General features: G+C 45.8%; 2 protein-coding genes across 2 annotated transcripts in view; one reads left to right on the forward strand and one right to left on the reverse strand.

The window, feature by feature from the left end:
• Positions 1-17507, forward strand: part of NLRP12 (NLR family pyrin domain containing 12) — a 726895-nt gene that overhangs the window by 594840 nt on the left and 114548 nt on the right.
• Positions 495-16348, reverse strand: CACNG7 (calcium voltage-gated channel auxiliary subunit gamma 7). The gene is made up of 5 exons (XM_065899661.1): positions 16153-16348; positions 15387-15473; positions 14840-14980; positions 1107-1252; positions 495-752 (listed from the first exon to the last, which is right to left on the reverse strand). The coding sequence occupies exons 1-5, from the start codon at positions 16346-16348 to the stop codon at positions 495-497; spliced, it is 828 nt and encodes a 275-aa protein (XP_065755733.1).

Genomic DNA, 17507 nt, shown 5'->3' on the forward strand with positions numbered 1-17507 from the left:
CCACCCCGGCCGCACTACACCCGAGGACCACGAAAGTCCGGAGGTGAGACTGGGCCGGGAAAGAGAGAAGCCAGGGCAGAGAGCAGAAGAGGATGCTTGGCATTTCTGGCGGCAGCTGGAACCTACTCTCCTGCCCAGAGCCCCTGCAGCGAGGCGGAAGGCTGAGGGATGGCTCGCGGAGGTGGGCGCGCTCGGCCGCTCTGCCCAAGGAGCAGAGGAACCTGGGAGGCGGTACTAGGCCGGGAGGGGAGTGGCCTAAGGAAAAGGGTCATCTAGAAGGAGGTGTCAGGGACCAATGAAGTGGAGCGGTCAGGAAAGAGGGAGGGGTTATGGTGACGGGGCGGGGCCACTGGGAAGAGGGCGGGGCTAACGCGTGCGCAGCGTCCTACGGGTGAGACGAGGAGTCCCGAGGACTTGAGGGGCAGCTGCGTTGTGGGGAGACCCATGAGGAGTAGGAGGAAGAGGAGGAAGGGGGGCCCTCCGGGGGCGGGGCCTCAGCAGGGCGAGGTGGAGATGTGCAGGTGGTCCGGGTACTTGATGGCTGGAGGGTAGTTCTGCGTCATCTGGATGGATACGTCGCTAGAGATGTCGGAGGGACTGCGGCCGCGGCGCCACGCCTCGGGCTGCAGAAACTGGCCCGAGTAGTCGGAGCAGTCGCTGAGACGCGGGCGGTAGAAGGCCGGGTGCGGACGGTACATCTCCTCCTCCGCGTAGCGCTTGGTGAACAAGTACACGGACATCACGCCAGCTCCCTGTGGCAAGAAAGGGTCAGAGTCGCAGAGGCTGGCCCCGGGCTCCCTCTGACCCCAAAACTCAAGACCCCCAGTCCCTCCTCTCCCAGGACCCAAGATTCCAGGCCTCCAGCTTCCTCCTTTCCCAGAACCCAGGAAGTAGAGCCCCAGTCACCTCCTCCCCAGGATCCCAGGAGTTGGAGCTCCCAGACCCTCCTCCTCCAGGACCCAGGGGTTAGGACCTCAGCCACCACCTCCTTTTAATTCAGAGTTTACACCCACAGCCTCCTCTTCCTCCTGAACCCAGGAATCATGCCCTCCCCCCCAATCCCCCCCCCATTCAAAACTCTAGAGTCTGGGCCCCACAGACATCACCTCTTTGAGTAGGAAGGAGGAAGCTGCGAAGGCAAAAGACCACCCGTAGCGATAGTGGAAATACTGCTCAGAGCTGCTGGGCCTGTTCATGACCTCGTCGTTGATGCTGGAAATGTAAAGAACCAAGCCCACCACCAAGGAGAGGCCTGTGGGGAGCAGAGGGGTGCCCTTGGCCCATTAGCAGTGGACCCCTTTCCCCAGCCCCAGGCCTCCTGCATCTCACCGCCATCCTCTCCCCTCTCCTCCCTGCTCTACCCTGGAGGACTAAATTCCATCCGTTGAAGTTCCTTGTGTGCTGGGCCTCGGCTGGGTGCAGGGAGCCCAGAGATAAATCAACAGCCTCCTCCTCCCTCCCACCCCCACCCCTAATCTGCCATCCAGGAGCTCACAATGCAATTGGGGCAGGCAAACATGAACACTGATCAACAGTCACATCCATGGTGACATGTACTGTCATGTACTGACATGTACTGTCATAAAGAAAACAGTAGCACAGAGCTCTGTGGGTCCAGAAGAGGCACCAAGCCCACCTGGGGCAAGGGTGGGGGGAGCCAAGGAAAGCTTCCTGGAAGCATGACTGTCGAAGTCCTAAAGGATGAGGCCCAGGGAAGAATTAGGGTTTACCATTATACCACTCCAGGCAGGGCAGAGGGAAAAGCATGGGCAAAGAGTTGGAGGGGGAACAATGAACTGATCCCTCCACGTAACTAAAACATGAACCACAGCCACAAGAAATGAGGCCAGAGAAGGGGGCAGGGGCATTGCCATGATGAGGCTCGAATGCCAGGCTGAGGAGCTTGGCATCAATGCCAAGGGCACTAGGGAGCCATGGATGGTCTGAAGCAGAGGAAGGACAAGGCCAGATCGAAGTGTTAGGAGATCCTTTTGGGGCTGATTGGTTCTGGGAAGAGACTGGAAGGGAGAAACTGGATATTATGATATTCCAAGGGAAGGAGGATGAAGCTGAGCTGAAGCTGTATAGATCATAATAGCAACAACAACAACATCAATAACAATAATAATAATAGCAACTGCTTATACAGGTCTTGCTCTAAGCTACACACCATTCTCAGTGTTATATATGCATTAACTCATTCAAAGCTCACAACACTTTCAAACTGGTACCATTTTTATCTCCACTTACAGCGGAGGAAATAGAGGCACATGGAGAAGGTGGAGAGGAGAGGTCTGATTTGAAAAATTTTAAGAGGCAACTATCACTTCTTCAAGCTGAACTTTCTTTTAAACAGTAGCCATGCAGAGCGATAGCCATACGTAGGGTGGCTTAAAGAGGCTATAAAATCCCTCCCCTCAAATTAATCCAAGTAATCCTCACAGCATCTTCCCCTAGAATCCTACAAATAAACATCTGTGTGCCCATCGCACCCAGAATAAATCTAAATTCCTTCCACTGCCTACAAAAGAGGTTAGCAAACACAATGACCGCCCAGGGCTAAATCCAGCCCACCTCCTGTTTTTGTATGGCCTACTAGCTAAGAATGGCTTTTATATAATTAAATGGTTGAAAAAATCAAAAGAAGAATATTTTGTGGCACGTAAAAAGTATATGAATTCCATTTGGCAGTTCCTCAAAGTGTTAAAGATAGAATTACCATATGACCCAGCGATTCCACTCCTAGGTATTTACCCAAGAGAACTGGAAACATATGCTCACACAAAAACTTGCGCATGAATGTTTGCAGCGGCATTATTCATAATAGCCAAAAAGTGGAAACAACCCAAATGTCTATCAACTGAATGGATAAACAAAATGTGGTATAGCCATATAAAGGAATATTATTCAGCCAAAGAAAGGAATGAAGTACGCATTTATACTACCACATGGATGAACCTAGAAAACGTGCTAAGTGAAAGAAGCTAGATGCATAAGACCACATATTGTATGGTTCCATTTATATGAATGTCCAAAACAGGCAAATCCATAGAGATAGAAAGTGGGTTAGTGGTTGCCAGGGGGTGGGGTGGAGGGGGGATTATGATTAGCTATTAAAGGGAGTGAGGTTTCTCTTTGGGGTGATGAAAATGTGGTAAAATTAGGTCACGGAGATGGTTGCACAACCGTGTGAATATACTAAAACTGCTGAATATATGAACTTTATGTTATGCGAATTATAATGTCTCAATTTAAAAAGCATATGAATTTATAATTTCAGGGTCCATAAATAAACTTTTGTTGGGACACAGCCACACCCATTTGTTTACACTTAGCCTATGGCTGTACCGACAAAACTGAGTAGCTGTGGCAGAGGCTGTATGGCCAGTAAAGCTGAAAATATTTGTTATCTGGCATTTTACAGAAACGTGTACCTGACCCCTGGACTGCAATGCCTACAGAGTCACCTGCCAAACTCATCTCTAGCCATTTCTCCTTGCACCTGCTACTTAGGTCCCACTCTTGCTTGAACACAAGCTCATTTCTGCCTCAGGGCCTTTGCTCTCCCTGTTCCCTCGAACTGGAATGCTCTTCCCCCAGATTTCCACATGTCTCTGTCACTTCATTTATTATTATTATTATTATTATTATTATTTTGGCCGCATGGCATGTGGGATCTTAGTTCCGCAACTAGGGATAGAACTTGCTCCCCCTGCAGTGGAAGCACGGCATCCTAACCCCTGGTATCTGTCACTTCATTTAGATCTCTTATTCCTTGTCACCTCTTTAGAAAGGACTTCTGTGATCTCCTTGTTTTAAAAAATTGCCCCTTCACTCAGAATTAGAGAAATGCAGGTGAAAACGATGAGGACATACCATTTCTCATCCATCAGATCATCAAAAGTTAAAAAGCTTCACAACATACTCTTTGTGAGGCGGGGAAATGGAAGCTCTTATATATTGCTGGTGGGGATGCAAAATGAATGGTGCAACCTCTATGGAGGGGAGTTTGGCCACGTCTAACAATACCACACATATATTTATCCTTTAACCCAGCAATCCCACTTCTAGAAATTGACCCTGAAGATACCTGTCCAACAATATGAAAGCACGTATGTACAAGTTAATTCACTGCAGCATTATTCATAATTGCAAAATATTAAAAATGACCTAGATGCCCTTACATAGAAGATTAATGGAATAAACTATAAAACATCACATAACAGAGTACTGTGCCACTATGAAAGGACGATGAGGAAGATCTCTAGGAACAGATATGCAGTTCAGTGATAGTTCCAGACCACATCACTAATTATTTAAAAAGACTAAACAGAACGCTAGCTTTTAAGCCCAAAAAAGGTACATAAAATACATATACGCATCTGCTTATTTTTACAAAAAGAGACATAGGAGGTACATAAAAGGTACATAAAAGGTACATAAAAAGGTACATAAAATACATATATGCATCTGCTTATTTTTACAAAAAGAGACAGGAGGGGAAACAAACATGAAGTTGATTACTTTAGGTAGGTGAGAATAGGAAGGAAGAGATGGGAAGGAAGTGGCTCTCCTCTGAGTATACATTTTTGCATAATTTTGACCTTTGGAATTATGCTAATATTTTATATATTCAAAAGATAAAATCAACAAGGATCTGGGGCTTCCCTGGTGGTGCAGTGGTTGAGAATCTGCCTGCCAATGCAGGGGACACGGGTTCGAGCCCTGGTCCGGGAAGATCCCACATGCCACAGAGCAACTAAGCCCGTGCGCCACAAACACTGAGCCTGCGTGCCTAGAGCCCGTGCTCCGCAACAGGAGAAGCCACCACAATGAGAAGCCTGTGCATCGCAACGAAGAGTAGCCCCCACTTGCTGCAACTAGAGAAAGCCTACGCGCAGCAACGAAGACCCAACGCAGCCAGGAAAAAAATAAATAAATTTATTAAAAAAAAAAAAAAAACAAGGATGGGGAAAACAACAAATTGAATACAAACAAAAATAAATGAAGCTAATTTATATCAGATGAATAATACAACCACAGGAGGGGGGAAAGTAGTAATCCAAGTAACTTTTGGACAAAGTACTCTGAATATATATCTCAGTTTAAAGACAAAAAGGTCTGTGAAGAAATCTTGAACCGTATTTAGTAAATTTTTATTGGGAGTGGTGTAGGGGTAGCAGTACTTAAGTTATTCTGTGTGAATAGTAGGGTTGAGCAAATGTGCACGTATACTGATGTTTTGGGGAGGTGGAGATCTCATTCTGAAAGAAGGAAGATACAAATCAGAATGGGGTAAGTCAAGAAAGACCCTTGTGGTGTCAGTATAAACTCCTGTTTTACAAATATATGTAATTTCCCAGCTCGTATCCTGAAATATCCTAGGAGCAGTGACACCCCAGCAGCGATGAGCACACCTAGCACCCAGATTTTGGTCTCTACTATCACCCCCACTACATCAGGAGCTAGGAAGAAACAGCTCATTTGAAGCCTGAGGCAGGGGCAGTAAAGGTGTACTGGTACCACAAAATAAGGAAGTACTCAAAAAAAAAAATGTTGGAGACACGTCAAAAAAGGACACAGGAACTCATTTGAAGGAGGTTCCTGATAGCCCAACTGGGGACAATCTGAACATCAAAATGAATACTAAAAGTAATGACATACAATACACTGAATTTTTAAAAAATGTGAATCCATACTGATATATTCTTTAAGGAAATAAATAATAAAAGAAAAGAGAAAATTGGGGAATTCCTTGGCAGTCCAGTGGTTAAGACTCCACACTTTCACTGCTGAGGGGCCAGGTTCAATCCCTGGTCTGGGAGCTAGAATCCCACAAGCCACATGGCCAAAAAAAAAAAAAAACAAATTCTTCTTTTCGGTGACATCCATGTAGATAGAACAACAGAGTTAAGAAAACACCATTTTGGGCTTCCCTGGTGGCGCAGTGGTTGAGAATCTGCCTGCCAATGCAGGGGACACGGGTTCGAGCCCTGGTCTGGGAAGATCCCACATGCCACGGAGCGACTGGGCCCGTGAGCCACAACTACTGAGCCTGTGTGTCTGGAGCCTGTGCTCCGCAACAAGAGAGGCCACGACAGTGAGAGGCCCGTGCACGGCGATGAAGAGTGGCCCCCGCTCGCCACAACTAGAGAAAGCCCTCGCACAGAAACGAAGACCCTACACAGCCAAAATAAATAAATAAATAAATGAATTAATTTAAAAAAAAAAAAGAAAACACCATTTTGCAACCCTTGTAGTAATATTAGGATTTAGGCAAGCATCGTCGACAGTGGACATTAAGTCACTGTATGACAGAATCTCCCCATGGAATATCTATTAATTACAAAGAGATTTTTGAAAACTTCCTTTATCATAAAGGAACCTGACAGATACCATCTGAACCAAGAAACCAAAGCTAACATCACCAATAATGGGGCAAACGGACACCCCGACCTCCTGATGTGATCGTGACACTACTTCGTTTATGTAGTGTCCCTACTGGTAATTTGTAACATGGATCCACTCCTGTGGAAACTGTGGGGTGTTCTACAAAACACTGGCTGCATTCTTCAAAAAAACATCAACATGAAAGATTTTTTTTTAAAGGTACAGGAACTATATAAAAGATGAAAGGAGGCGAAAGAGACACAGCAAGGAAAAACAGAACTGGATCCTGAATCAGGGGAAAAACTGACTATAAAAGGCAGTGTGGAGACAACTGGTGAGATGTGAATATGAACTGCGTATCAGCTGTAATACTGTATAAGTGTTAAACTTCCTGAATTTGATGATTGTACTGTGGTTAGGAAAGAAAACGCACTTGTGCTTAGGACATAATTGCTGACGTATTTAAGAGGGAAGTGTTTGCAATTTATGTTCAGGTGGTTATATAATAATATAATATAAATTACATAATATATACATATATAGATATATACACATAAGATACAAAGAAACAGAAATACAAATGTGGAAAACGTTATAAATTGGTCCCAGTGAAGAATATAACTCTTGCAACTTTTCTGTATGTTTAAAATTTTTCCAAAGCAACACATTTTGAATAAAATGGACATCCCCAAACAGGATTTTTCCCCCAAGGTGCCAAAATGTTACCCTGCAAATGACTTATTCGTTGTAAAGAGAAAAACGTACCTTTTCAATGGAGAGCTCTAATGATCACCCCCTTTACCAAGGGTTCAAACTTTGCTCCACTACTGGTAGGAACAACTTGACATTATTTGCTACCTGAAATGATGGGCTAAAGAACATGGTACCACCTCTAAATCTTGCCAAACATATTTAACCAGAATCTAATCAAGTCTCTACCCTGGACATAACTTCCAGGCTACAGAAAATACAAAGAAAGAGGAACAAATCAAAGGATGCCACAGGAAACAAATAAATGTGGGATGTGGGGTGTTCTACAAGACACCCTGTCCTGCAGATTTCAAAATGACAATGGTATGAGCCAAGTTGTAATACTTAAGCAAGTGTCTGATCTTAACATCTCGAAAAGCGACACAACCAGATAGTATTAGGTCTCCTGATGCAATACAGTAGGACATAATAGCACCACCTATCTATGAAGTATTTTATCACCACCACCCCCTCAAAAAAAATCAAACCTGGATCTGATCTACAGTTTTACAGGAAAACACAGGACGCATGAGCATGTTAAATCACAAAAACACAATTAGAAAGATCTAGAGTGTGTGAATTCTATGAGACAAACGACTAGATTCCTTCAACAAATAAAATGGCAAGGAAAAAAACAGAAGGAGAAGGACTGTTACAGATTAAAAGAGGCTTCAGAGGTCTATCAACTAAACGCACAAGTGGAATTTGGATCCTGATCTGCAAGAAACTAATGGTAAAAAAAAAAGGCATTTATGAGACAAGTGGGGAAGTTGAACACTAACTAGATATTAATTTATATTAAGCAGCTCTTCTTTTTTTTTTTTTTTTTTTTTTTTTTTGTGGTACGCGAGCCTCTCACTGTTGTGGTCTCTCCTGTTGCAGAGCCCAGGCTCCGGACGCGCAGGCTCAGCGGCCATGGCTCACGGGCCCAGCCGCTCCGCGGCATGTGGGATTTTCCCGGACTGGGGCACGAACCCGTGTCCCCTGCATCGGCAGGCGGACTCTCAACCACTGCGCCACCAGGGAAGCCCTAAGCAGCTCTTCTTAATTGTTTGGGCGTGACAGTGGCACTGTGGCTAGTTAAATAACAAAGTACTAATTTCTCAGAGATATACTGAAATATTTGTGGATAAAACGATTTAATGTTTGAGACCAACTTTAAAATCATGTAGTGAAGTACAGAAGGGAGGTATGGCAGTATGACTAAAAAAAGATTCACCATATGTTGATAATTGTTGAAACTGAGTGAAGGGTACATGGCAAATTATACTATCCTTTGTATATTTTTATAATGAAATATATTTTAAAAGTCAGTGTTGTAAAAAAATATAGTATGGGAACTATTCTAGACCAAAAGAGAATTAACTAAATGCTACGTATCAACAGACTGAATCCTGGTTCTGGGGGAAAAGCTATAAAAGGCATTCTTAGAACAACTGGGACAGTTTGAAAACGGAATGAATTATATTATGGAATTATTGTAAAATTTGTTGTAGTTATGTAGAAAATGTCGTTACTCTTAAGAGATGCAGATTAAAATGGTTAGAGATGAACGACCATGATGCCTGCGACTTACTTTCAGACGGTAAAGCCAGAAACAAACAAACAAACAAACACCGAACTGTGTGTAAAGAGAGAGACAGAATATAGCACAACTTCAGCAAAATGCAAGTATCTATGTGGATCTAGGTGGAAGAAGTACCAGTGTTCACTGTACTAGCCTACAGATTTCAGAGTTTTCATTAAGAATTTGGAGTGATTGAGGTCAGATTAAATAATGACGTTCCCATCAATCTCCTTCCCCTTAACTGTTTTATTTATCTTTGTTGCGCTTATCACGACCTAACATTATATTTTCTATCTATTTGTAGTTTTTCAGTCATGAATCTCCTCCACTTCCTCTAGGATGCTTGAAACTAGTCTACCTTGTTTCCTACCGCATTCCTAGCATCTGGCGCAAGATCCAGCAGATAATAAATCCTAGTTGAATGGATGAATATACTTGCCATGCACCTGGAACTTCTAGCTCGTTAGCTGCTTTTCCCTTTTAAATCCACTCTAAATCCCCATTCCTCTGTCCCCTTTAAGAATTAGCCTTTGCTGAACTTCCACAGCACTTTCAACTTCTGGTATTCCATAATTTTGATGTTCAAGAAGAGGGGGCCCATGAAGTGTCACATGGTGAAGGCATCTGCTATAGGTCTTGAAAGATGAGCAGGTTTATAGGAAAAGAATACCTAGGGAATTCCCTAGCGGTCCAATGGTTAGGAGAAGGTGCTTTCGCTGCCAGGGACCCAGGCTCAATCCCTAGTCCGAGAATTAAGAGCCCACAAGCCATGCGGCATGGCCAAAAATAAATAAAATAAAATAAAATAAAGGCAATGCGTGACTCTAAACGGGATCCTTAAAAAAAAAAAAAAAAAAAAAGGAAAGGAACAATACTTAAAGATCCTTTAAAAAAAAAAAAAAGAAAGAAAGAAACAATACCTTGATTCCCAGTCCCCCATCCAAGGATGGTCCATCATCAAGTAATGTCTGTTTTACTTCCTGAATCTCTCAAAATCTAAACCCCTTTTTGCATCCCCAAGTCCTCTGACCCAGCTAAGGCTTATTCCCTATGCCTGTCCCACTGCCTACAAATCTGTATCCCCCTGTTTTAGATACTGGTTCTTTCTAAAGCCCATACCTGCTAACCACTCCTGCCTCACCTCAAGTCCCATGTTTCACATTTCAGGTGTAAATAATAAACATTCTCCATACAGAGAGTCAGGAGCAGGGTTGATGAGAAGGAAACAAATATTTCCAAAGAGAAGAAAAAAAAAAAAAAAAAAGAAACAGAGAAGGAGCTTTTTGTGGTTGTTTTTCACCCTCGTTGTTGTTTTTAGTAATTGAAAGTTATCTAAAAATAACGTCAAAAGGTAAGTTATTCTTGTCATTCTTTCTCCTTCCTGGTCATTTTACAGTGGCTCTGGTTCTCTAAAAAATAACGTTCTTTTCCCTTTTTTCTCCTTCTCCCTTTTTCTCTCTCCCTTCCCCCTTCCCTGCTCTGTAATCCAACTCTCTCCCTCCCCCCTCCGCTACATCTGCTTCAGAATACTTAGAGCACAGTAGGCAAGAATCACCTACATTCCAAGCTGAATAGGCACAAGCTGCTTTAGAACAAAGAGTTTCAGGACCACGGAGAGCTACACAGCTGGCTGCTTGTCTTAGCTGCTTTCTAGGGTCTTAACACACGCTGTGAATTCCATCCCTGTACAAGGCACTTTTCTCTCTTCACGTGAAAAACTTCCCCTCGCCCTTTCTGCATCGTCAACTTAGATGTCACCTGCTCCTGAAGCTGTGGTCGTTCCCACCCTTCCCACCACCTTATTGTGTCAGCTTAATGCATCTTCGCTTTTCCCAGAATGCCCTGAGCTGTCTTTATCATACCTCCCTTCTACAAATATTTCATCGTGGACTTTGTGCCAGCAACTCATCTAGGCTCTGAAGATACAAGCAAGAGCATGTCCCTGCCTTTTGGAGTTTACATCCCAGTAGAAGGAGACAGAAAATGAAGAAGATGACAATAGCAATAAGTGCTATGAAACAAATATAAAATAGGGAATGTGATGGATCGTATAGCGGGGGCAAAGCAACATGGGGTACCACTGTCAGAGAAAGAAACTCTGAAGAGGGAAAGTTGGAGTCTTTGAGAATTAGGGGGAAGAGACTTCCGAACATGGAAGTGAGGTTGAGATGATCATTTTTGAGGAATAGACTGAGGCCAGTGAAGCTGAAGTTACAAGCAATGGAGAGAGTGTTAGTGAGTTAGGTAACGAGGCCAGAGGTCTGAACAGTGGCCAAATCATGGAAGACCTTGTAAGCCAGCACGAGGAGTTGGGCTGTATTCTGAGTGCAATGGAAATCCATTAAAGGGATTTAAGTGTTGTGTGACAAGCACTGACGCACATGTAGCTGGGAGCTGTTTTGTGGCTGACTGCCTGCAGACTGCCATGCATTCCAATATACAGTAGGTGCAGACGACTACTGTTTGATTCCACTTATACGAGGTACCCAGGATAGTCAAATTCATAGAGTCAGAAAGTACATTGGTTGATGCCAGGGGCCAGGCAGGGGTTGGGGAGGGGGAATGGAGAGTTAGTGTTTGATGGGGACAGAGTTTCGGTTTAGGAAGGTGAAAATCTGGGGAGATGGATGATGGTGAGAGCTACACAACAATGTGAATGCACTTGGCGCCAATGGACTGCACAGATAAATAGGGTTAAAATAGTATGTTTCATACTATGTGACTCTCACCACACTAAAAAAAAAAGATTCAGTATGTCACCAGCGCCCAGCACAGGGCGTGGCATGTAAGATGTCTCTGCAAATGTTTGATGAGTGAATGAATGAATGAGCAGATGCATAGAGCATGATTGAGGATCAGGGGTTAATACGAGCCATGCATGGGAAGCATGCCTCTTATGACCTGGAAAAAGAAAATCAATGTCACTCCGGCCTCCTCCCCTTCTCTCACCAACCATATCCAGTCAGTCATCTGGTTCTATTGATTCTTCTGTCAATATCCCTCTCTCTCAAAGCCATCCAGTCACCTTTATCCTTCCACACCCCCTCCCAGCTCAAACCTTATCTGCTATTGCCCGGACCAATGCATAAGCCTCCTCCTCTGTTTGCCCAATTCCAGTCTCTTTCCTTCTAGTGCATTCCAAACACAAGTCCCTGAGGGATCTTTAACGTCCCGGTGTGACCCTATCCCTTTCCTGCCCCAGCCCTCTCACCACTTTCTCCAAAATTGAATGCCAACTTCACCATTTACCCGACCTCGGGCAACTCTCGTCTCTTTCTAAGTCTCAGTTTCCTCATGGGGAGCACGAGGTGGTTGGACTAGATCATTCCATTCCAAGATCTAAGATATTGTTGGTACTATTTCCATTCTTTCCCCTTTTTTTGGGCCCCATCACGGAGCATGTGCAGGATCTTGCTTCCCAGACCAGGGATCGAACCCGTGCCCTCTGCAGTGGAACTGCAGAGTCTTAACCACTGACCACCAGGGAAGTCCCCCTTTCCTCTCTTTTAATCTCCTTTGTCTTTAGGATTTTTTTTTTTTTTTTTTTTTGTCTTTAGGATTTTAAACTGTGGTAGGGCAGCAGAGTGCCAGGGTGAAAGTCTGGGTTGGAATCCTTCTTCCACTATGGAGCAACTTCTGAGTGTTTCTGTTTCCTCAAGTGGAAGATGGGAATAATGATAGCATCTGCCTTATGAGGGGAAGAAAAAGAAATAACTTAATTTGCACAAAGCACTTAGAACTTCCCCAAACCATGGCACTCGATAAAGTACTTATTATCACGGTTGTTGTTGCTACTACAGCTATTTATGAATGTATATGTGTATGTATTTATTTAAAATTACCACGTGTTGAATACTTACTGCTATAGACCAGGCACTGGGTTGGCCCTTCACGTCCGTGATCTAGAGCAGGGGTCAGAAAACTACTATTTGTCCTGCTGCCTGTCTTTGTATGGTTTGCGAGCTAAGTGTGGTTTTTACATTTTTTTTAATGGTGGGGGGAAAAAAACAAAAGAAGAAGAATATTTCATAACCCATGAAAATTACACTGAATTCAAATTTCAGGGTCCACAAATAGGATGATTGGAACACAGCCAGGCCCATTGCTTCCCCTCTGGTTGCTCACAAAGCCTGAAATATTTACTCCATTTTGCCCTGAGCAAAAAGTTTGCTGACCCCTGAACAAGACTGGTCCTCTCAACAGCTCCAGAAAGGAAGGCTGTAACTCACACACCGAGTAAGTGGTAGGATTTTAACCCAGGTCTTTCTAGGTTACAGGAGCAGGTGCCTTCAGCCACTACCCCCTACAACCTGTAAGGCACACAACTGGATACTTTGGGTGGGGTGCATAGGTCATAGTCTATGAAATGAAGTTCAGGAAGTGGGGTTCAATTCCCGCCCATTACTCTATTATTACATCAGAGGCCTGACTTCCAGCCCTGATGGCACCATTGATCCTCAGCTTGACCTTGGGAAGTCAGGTCCTGATGCAAATCAGGTCCACGAGCGTGGCTTTGGGGAAGAGAATATCCTCGGTTCTAATGCCAGCGCTGCCATTTACCAGCTACGTCACCTCTTTTGTTTCAACTTCTGTGAAACACGAACAACGGGATTTTCCTTCTTCTAATGTTTCAGGTGGGTTGAATAAATGTTCCCATGCTCCTTACCCTTGCCCCACTTTCTGTCTCTCTAGGCCACTATTTTTCCATCTGACACTCTGGGATGGAGATATTCTACGTGTCTTATTTTAGCTCTGTGTCTGGCTCTACATGCTGTGATTCAAATTTGCACAGAGGTTGCACCCTGGTTTCCCTGGGAAAAGGTCTCGTCAGGTTAGGTTGGAAACACGGGGGAGGTTTAGCCTGGAGAAAGCTGGGTGAGGAAAAAGGAGGAGACTGGGGGAGAGGATATTTGAAGATCTGTCTTCAACTATTTGCAGAGCCAACTCAAAAGAGGCAGCCGAATGCGGGCCCAAAGGGACAGAATGGAAACGAGACCGACAGCGGGGTTTGTTCATAAAGTATCAACTGAATTAAAAGGGCACGAATGGGGTTTAATTAAATCACGTTGAATTAATTCGAATTGAACTGAAGAAATGAGTCAGAATAGATTGGGGTTAGTTGGGCCAGATTGATGGAGTTAAGTGTGTCAGAGCTGAGGCAATCTGGGCTGACCTGAGCTGAGTTGGACCAAATTGGACTGGACTGAGCTGAAATTCGGAGGAGGGCAGCACTTCAGAAACAGCTCTACCCTGGAGCTCAGGACACTTGGGTCCCTGGGGAGCCAGCATTAGGTTGGTATCTTAGGCAACTCCCTGCACAATTGCAGGCCTCGGTATCCCCATTTTATCAAATGAGTGCTAATAATAACTCCCGGGCAGACATGTTATGAGAAGGTTATGAGATCACTCATGCAAAAGAACCCTGAATCTCAAAAGAAACAAGAACTATAAACAAACGTTGAACTCTAGCTAACGACACACGTGGTGAAGAATTTAGGGCAAAGTGTACTGATGCCTGCAACTCGCTTGGAAATGCATTTTAAAATGATAATAAGATAGACTGATGGATGGGTAGAGAGGCAGATGGACAGATACAGGATAGAGCAAATCTGTGGTGTGGTAATGGTCGACTGTAAGTGGTGGGCACAGGGTTCTTTCAACTTTTCTGGTTGAAAAATGTTCAAGTAAAATGATGCACAGAACGTAAAGAGCCTTGTAATCTGTTAATTGCTCAAATATCAGGAGTGGTTAAAAATACAGCCTCTGGAGGCGAAATGCGTGAGTTTGAATCCCATCTCTGCCTCTCACTGGTTGTATGGCCCTGAGCAAATGACTTCATTCCTCTGAGTGTTTGTTTCCATATCTGTAAAATGGGGCTATTAATAGCATTTACCTCACAGGGTTGTTGTGAGTATCAGAACAGAGCCTGGCACCTAATTAGCACCCAACAGGCATTCGCTGTGATTTGGCGGCTAGCTCCATTTCACAGAGGAGGGAAGTGGGGCTCAGAGAGGTTCTGCAACTCCTCCAGGATTACACAGCAAGGAAGTGGCTTTCCTACTGGAAGAGGAACCCCAGGTTCCTGGAACCTAAAATAGTCCCACGGCCTTTAAGTCTTTTCCTTGGGCTTACCCGATAGGATGAAGAAGATGCCAGAAACGAAGGCCAGAATGGTCCTCTGTGGGCGGATGTGGCCGATGTTGCTGATGACGAAGGCGGTGAACACGAGGAAGAGACTGACCATGGGGAAGGGGGTGGCTGTGCGCACTGTCTCTGGGGGAGGGGTAAGAAGAAAGACAGGGGTGAGGGGGGACTCTCCAGGAGGACACCTCCCCATTCTCCTACCTCTCCACTTCCACCCCGCACCTCCCAGCCCTGACCCCGCTCTTTTAAGTGGTTCCTCCCCTTTCTGAAACTTCCACTGCTGGCCCCACCCCTTCACACAGGCCACACCTCCTTTGGTTTGACCCCACCCCTTGCCTATTGACTCCACCCACTTCCCAGGCCCCACCCCTTCAACCTGGCCCCTCCTCCTTACCCAACCACTCTGCCTGCTTTCAAGCCTCCACTCCTTCCCTCCCACCCCACCCCTTCTCTGGTCCTACCCTTTCTCCCAGGACCCGCCCTGCCACCCTGCACCCTTGTTGCCTAACCCTCCCCACCCCCTGCTTCCCCTCACTCAGAATATTCTCCGTGTTTTCCGTCACCAAGTTGATCTCCGGTTCAAGGAAATATTCTGAGGCCACGCAGCGACCCTTTTCCCGGCCTGAGGGGAAGATAAGAAGGCAGGGCTGGATGAGAGGCTCCTGAGCTTTGGAGAGGCAGTCAGGGGCAGGACGCACAGTAGAGAGACCCCAGGATGGGAATGTGAGGTTTAATCCAAGGATCATGGTCTGTACTACTCTTAGGGGGTCGCAGAAGGGGGTGGGCAGAAGTCCGAGAGCTCCTATTGCAAGCTGCCTTAGAGTCCCTTGGATGGAGGACAGGGCTGGAAGACTGAGTCCCAAGTGAGGAGGGGCTATGGGCCAGGACTCCTGGATCCCTAAAGAGGTAAGGTCTGGGGGGTGAGGTGGGACAGGATTCCTGGAAGGAGTGGTCTCTGGGGTAGCTGGGAGGCACAGTTTGTTTGTTTTTTTTATTCTTCCCATTCAGCTCTGGAACTGTCCAGGAGACAAGTTCTGAACTTAGACTGCTGCTTCTAAGGGGCCAGGGGCTCCAGGAGGTTATGGGGATTAGGGACCTGGAGATTGTGTGAGCATTAAGGTTCTTAGATCCAGGGAATAAAGGGCTAGAAATTGAATCTCCAGGTAGAAATTTGACTCTCCAGGAGAGAAACAGGACTGATTTCTGGATTTCTGGCACCCATGGGATGGAACTATGGATAAAGACTCTCGGATCCCAAGCAAGGCAGGGACAGTTGACTGGTGGGCAGGTGAGGTCTGTACCTGCGAAGAAGCAGACGCGCCATAGGCCGGCATGCAGCGCCATCTTGACCTCCGTGGTCTGGTTCTGTGGCAACACCGTTCCCTCTTCCATGTACAGCCAGTAGTCCGTGCTGACCGCAATGCCCACAAGCAGCAGGCCACACGCACCAAACACGCTGCTCAGTAGGGTCAGGGCGCGGCTACTGCAGTGACTCATCCTCAGCGGCGGGGGGCGCCCTGCGGGGCCTGAGGGACAGGAAGCTGCAGTGGAGGGCCCTGATGGGACCACTAGAGTCCCCAAACCCCATGCAGCCACGTGGGACATCGGACCCAGGCCAGAAACAACAATCCCCAAACTGAACCCTCTCAAATCTGACCTCTGTGTCCTGCCCTACAACTCCATCCCTGGATTTGAACCAGTAACTTGTCTAGAAACCCTAACCTAGGCCACCAATCCTGACTCCATGCCCAGACCTAACACCCTGACCCCTTTCTTTTGGACTCTGTCTCTGAATAGCAACTAGAAATCCCCCAAGTGGGTCGCTAGCCAAGGACCCTAACCCCATACCCTGGCCTTGACCTCAGACCTCCCATCTAAGTTTAAACCCTTAACACCCAATTCTTATACCAAGACCTTGACCTTTTAACTCTGACACAGTGTCTTGACCTCAATTTGGTATCCCAGTCTGAGATCATGGACCACGACCCAGATCCAAGATTCCAGAACCTTAATTCCCCCCTCCCCCCATCCCAAATCCCCGCAGGCCCCTGAACCTGGAATGCTAGAACTCCACCCCATGCTACTGGATCCCAGAATATGGGGGCCCAGAGACGTGGAGCCAGGATTTTGGCCAGAGACTCCAGAACGTCAAAACCATGATCTGGGAGTCCCCCATCTCAGCACCCTAATTAGAGCACTCCAGTCAAACAAGTGACCCTCCTTCAAACTAGGGATCAGTGCTCTGAACTCTAAAACCCGAATCAGGAAGCCCAGGGTCCCCATTTCCCCCATCCCCATTACAAGATCCCCAGATTCCCTACCAGAGGTTCTGGACTCCAACTTCCCATACTAGGATTTCCAAATACAGACCCTCTTCAACATGCAACCTGGAACCCAGATCTCCCTAACAATGGACCCTCGAAAAAGAAATCCTCAGTTCAAGGCTGTGGCCTCCAAAATTCCAGTCAGAAATCTGGAGACTCCAACTAGGGAGCTCTTAATCCCTTACCCACCACACTCACCCTTTATCAAGAACATTTCCCTAAACCACACAGTCTCATGATTTGGGAGGCTCAAATTGCAATCCCCATCCTATCTCAACCAGAGACCTCAACCTACATGAATACCACAATCTCCATCACCGTTTTAACTATGA

The sequence above is a fragment of the Phocoena phocoena genome, chromosome 20 (assembly GCF_963924675.1).
Source record: "Phocoena phocoena chromosome 20, mPhoPho1.1, whole genome shotgun sequence".
NCBI classification, from domain to species: Eukaryota; Metazoa; Chordata; class Mammalia; order Artiodactyla; family Phocoenidae; genus Phocoena; species Phocoena phocoena.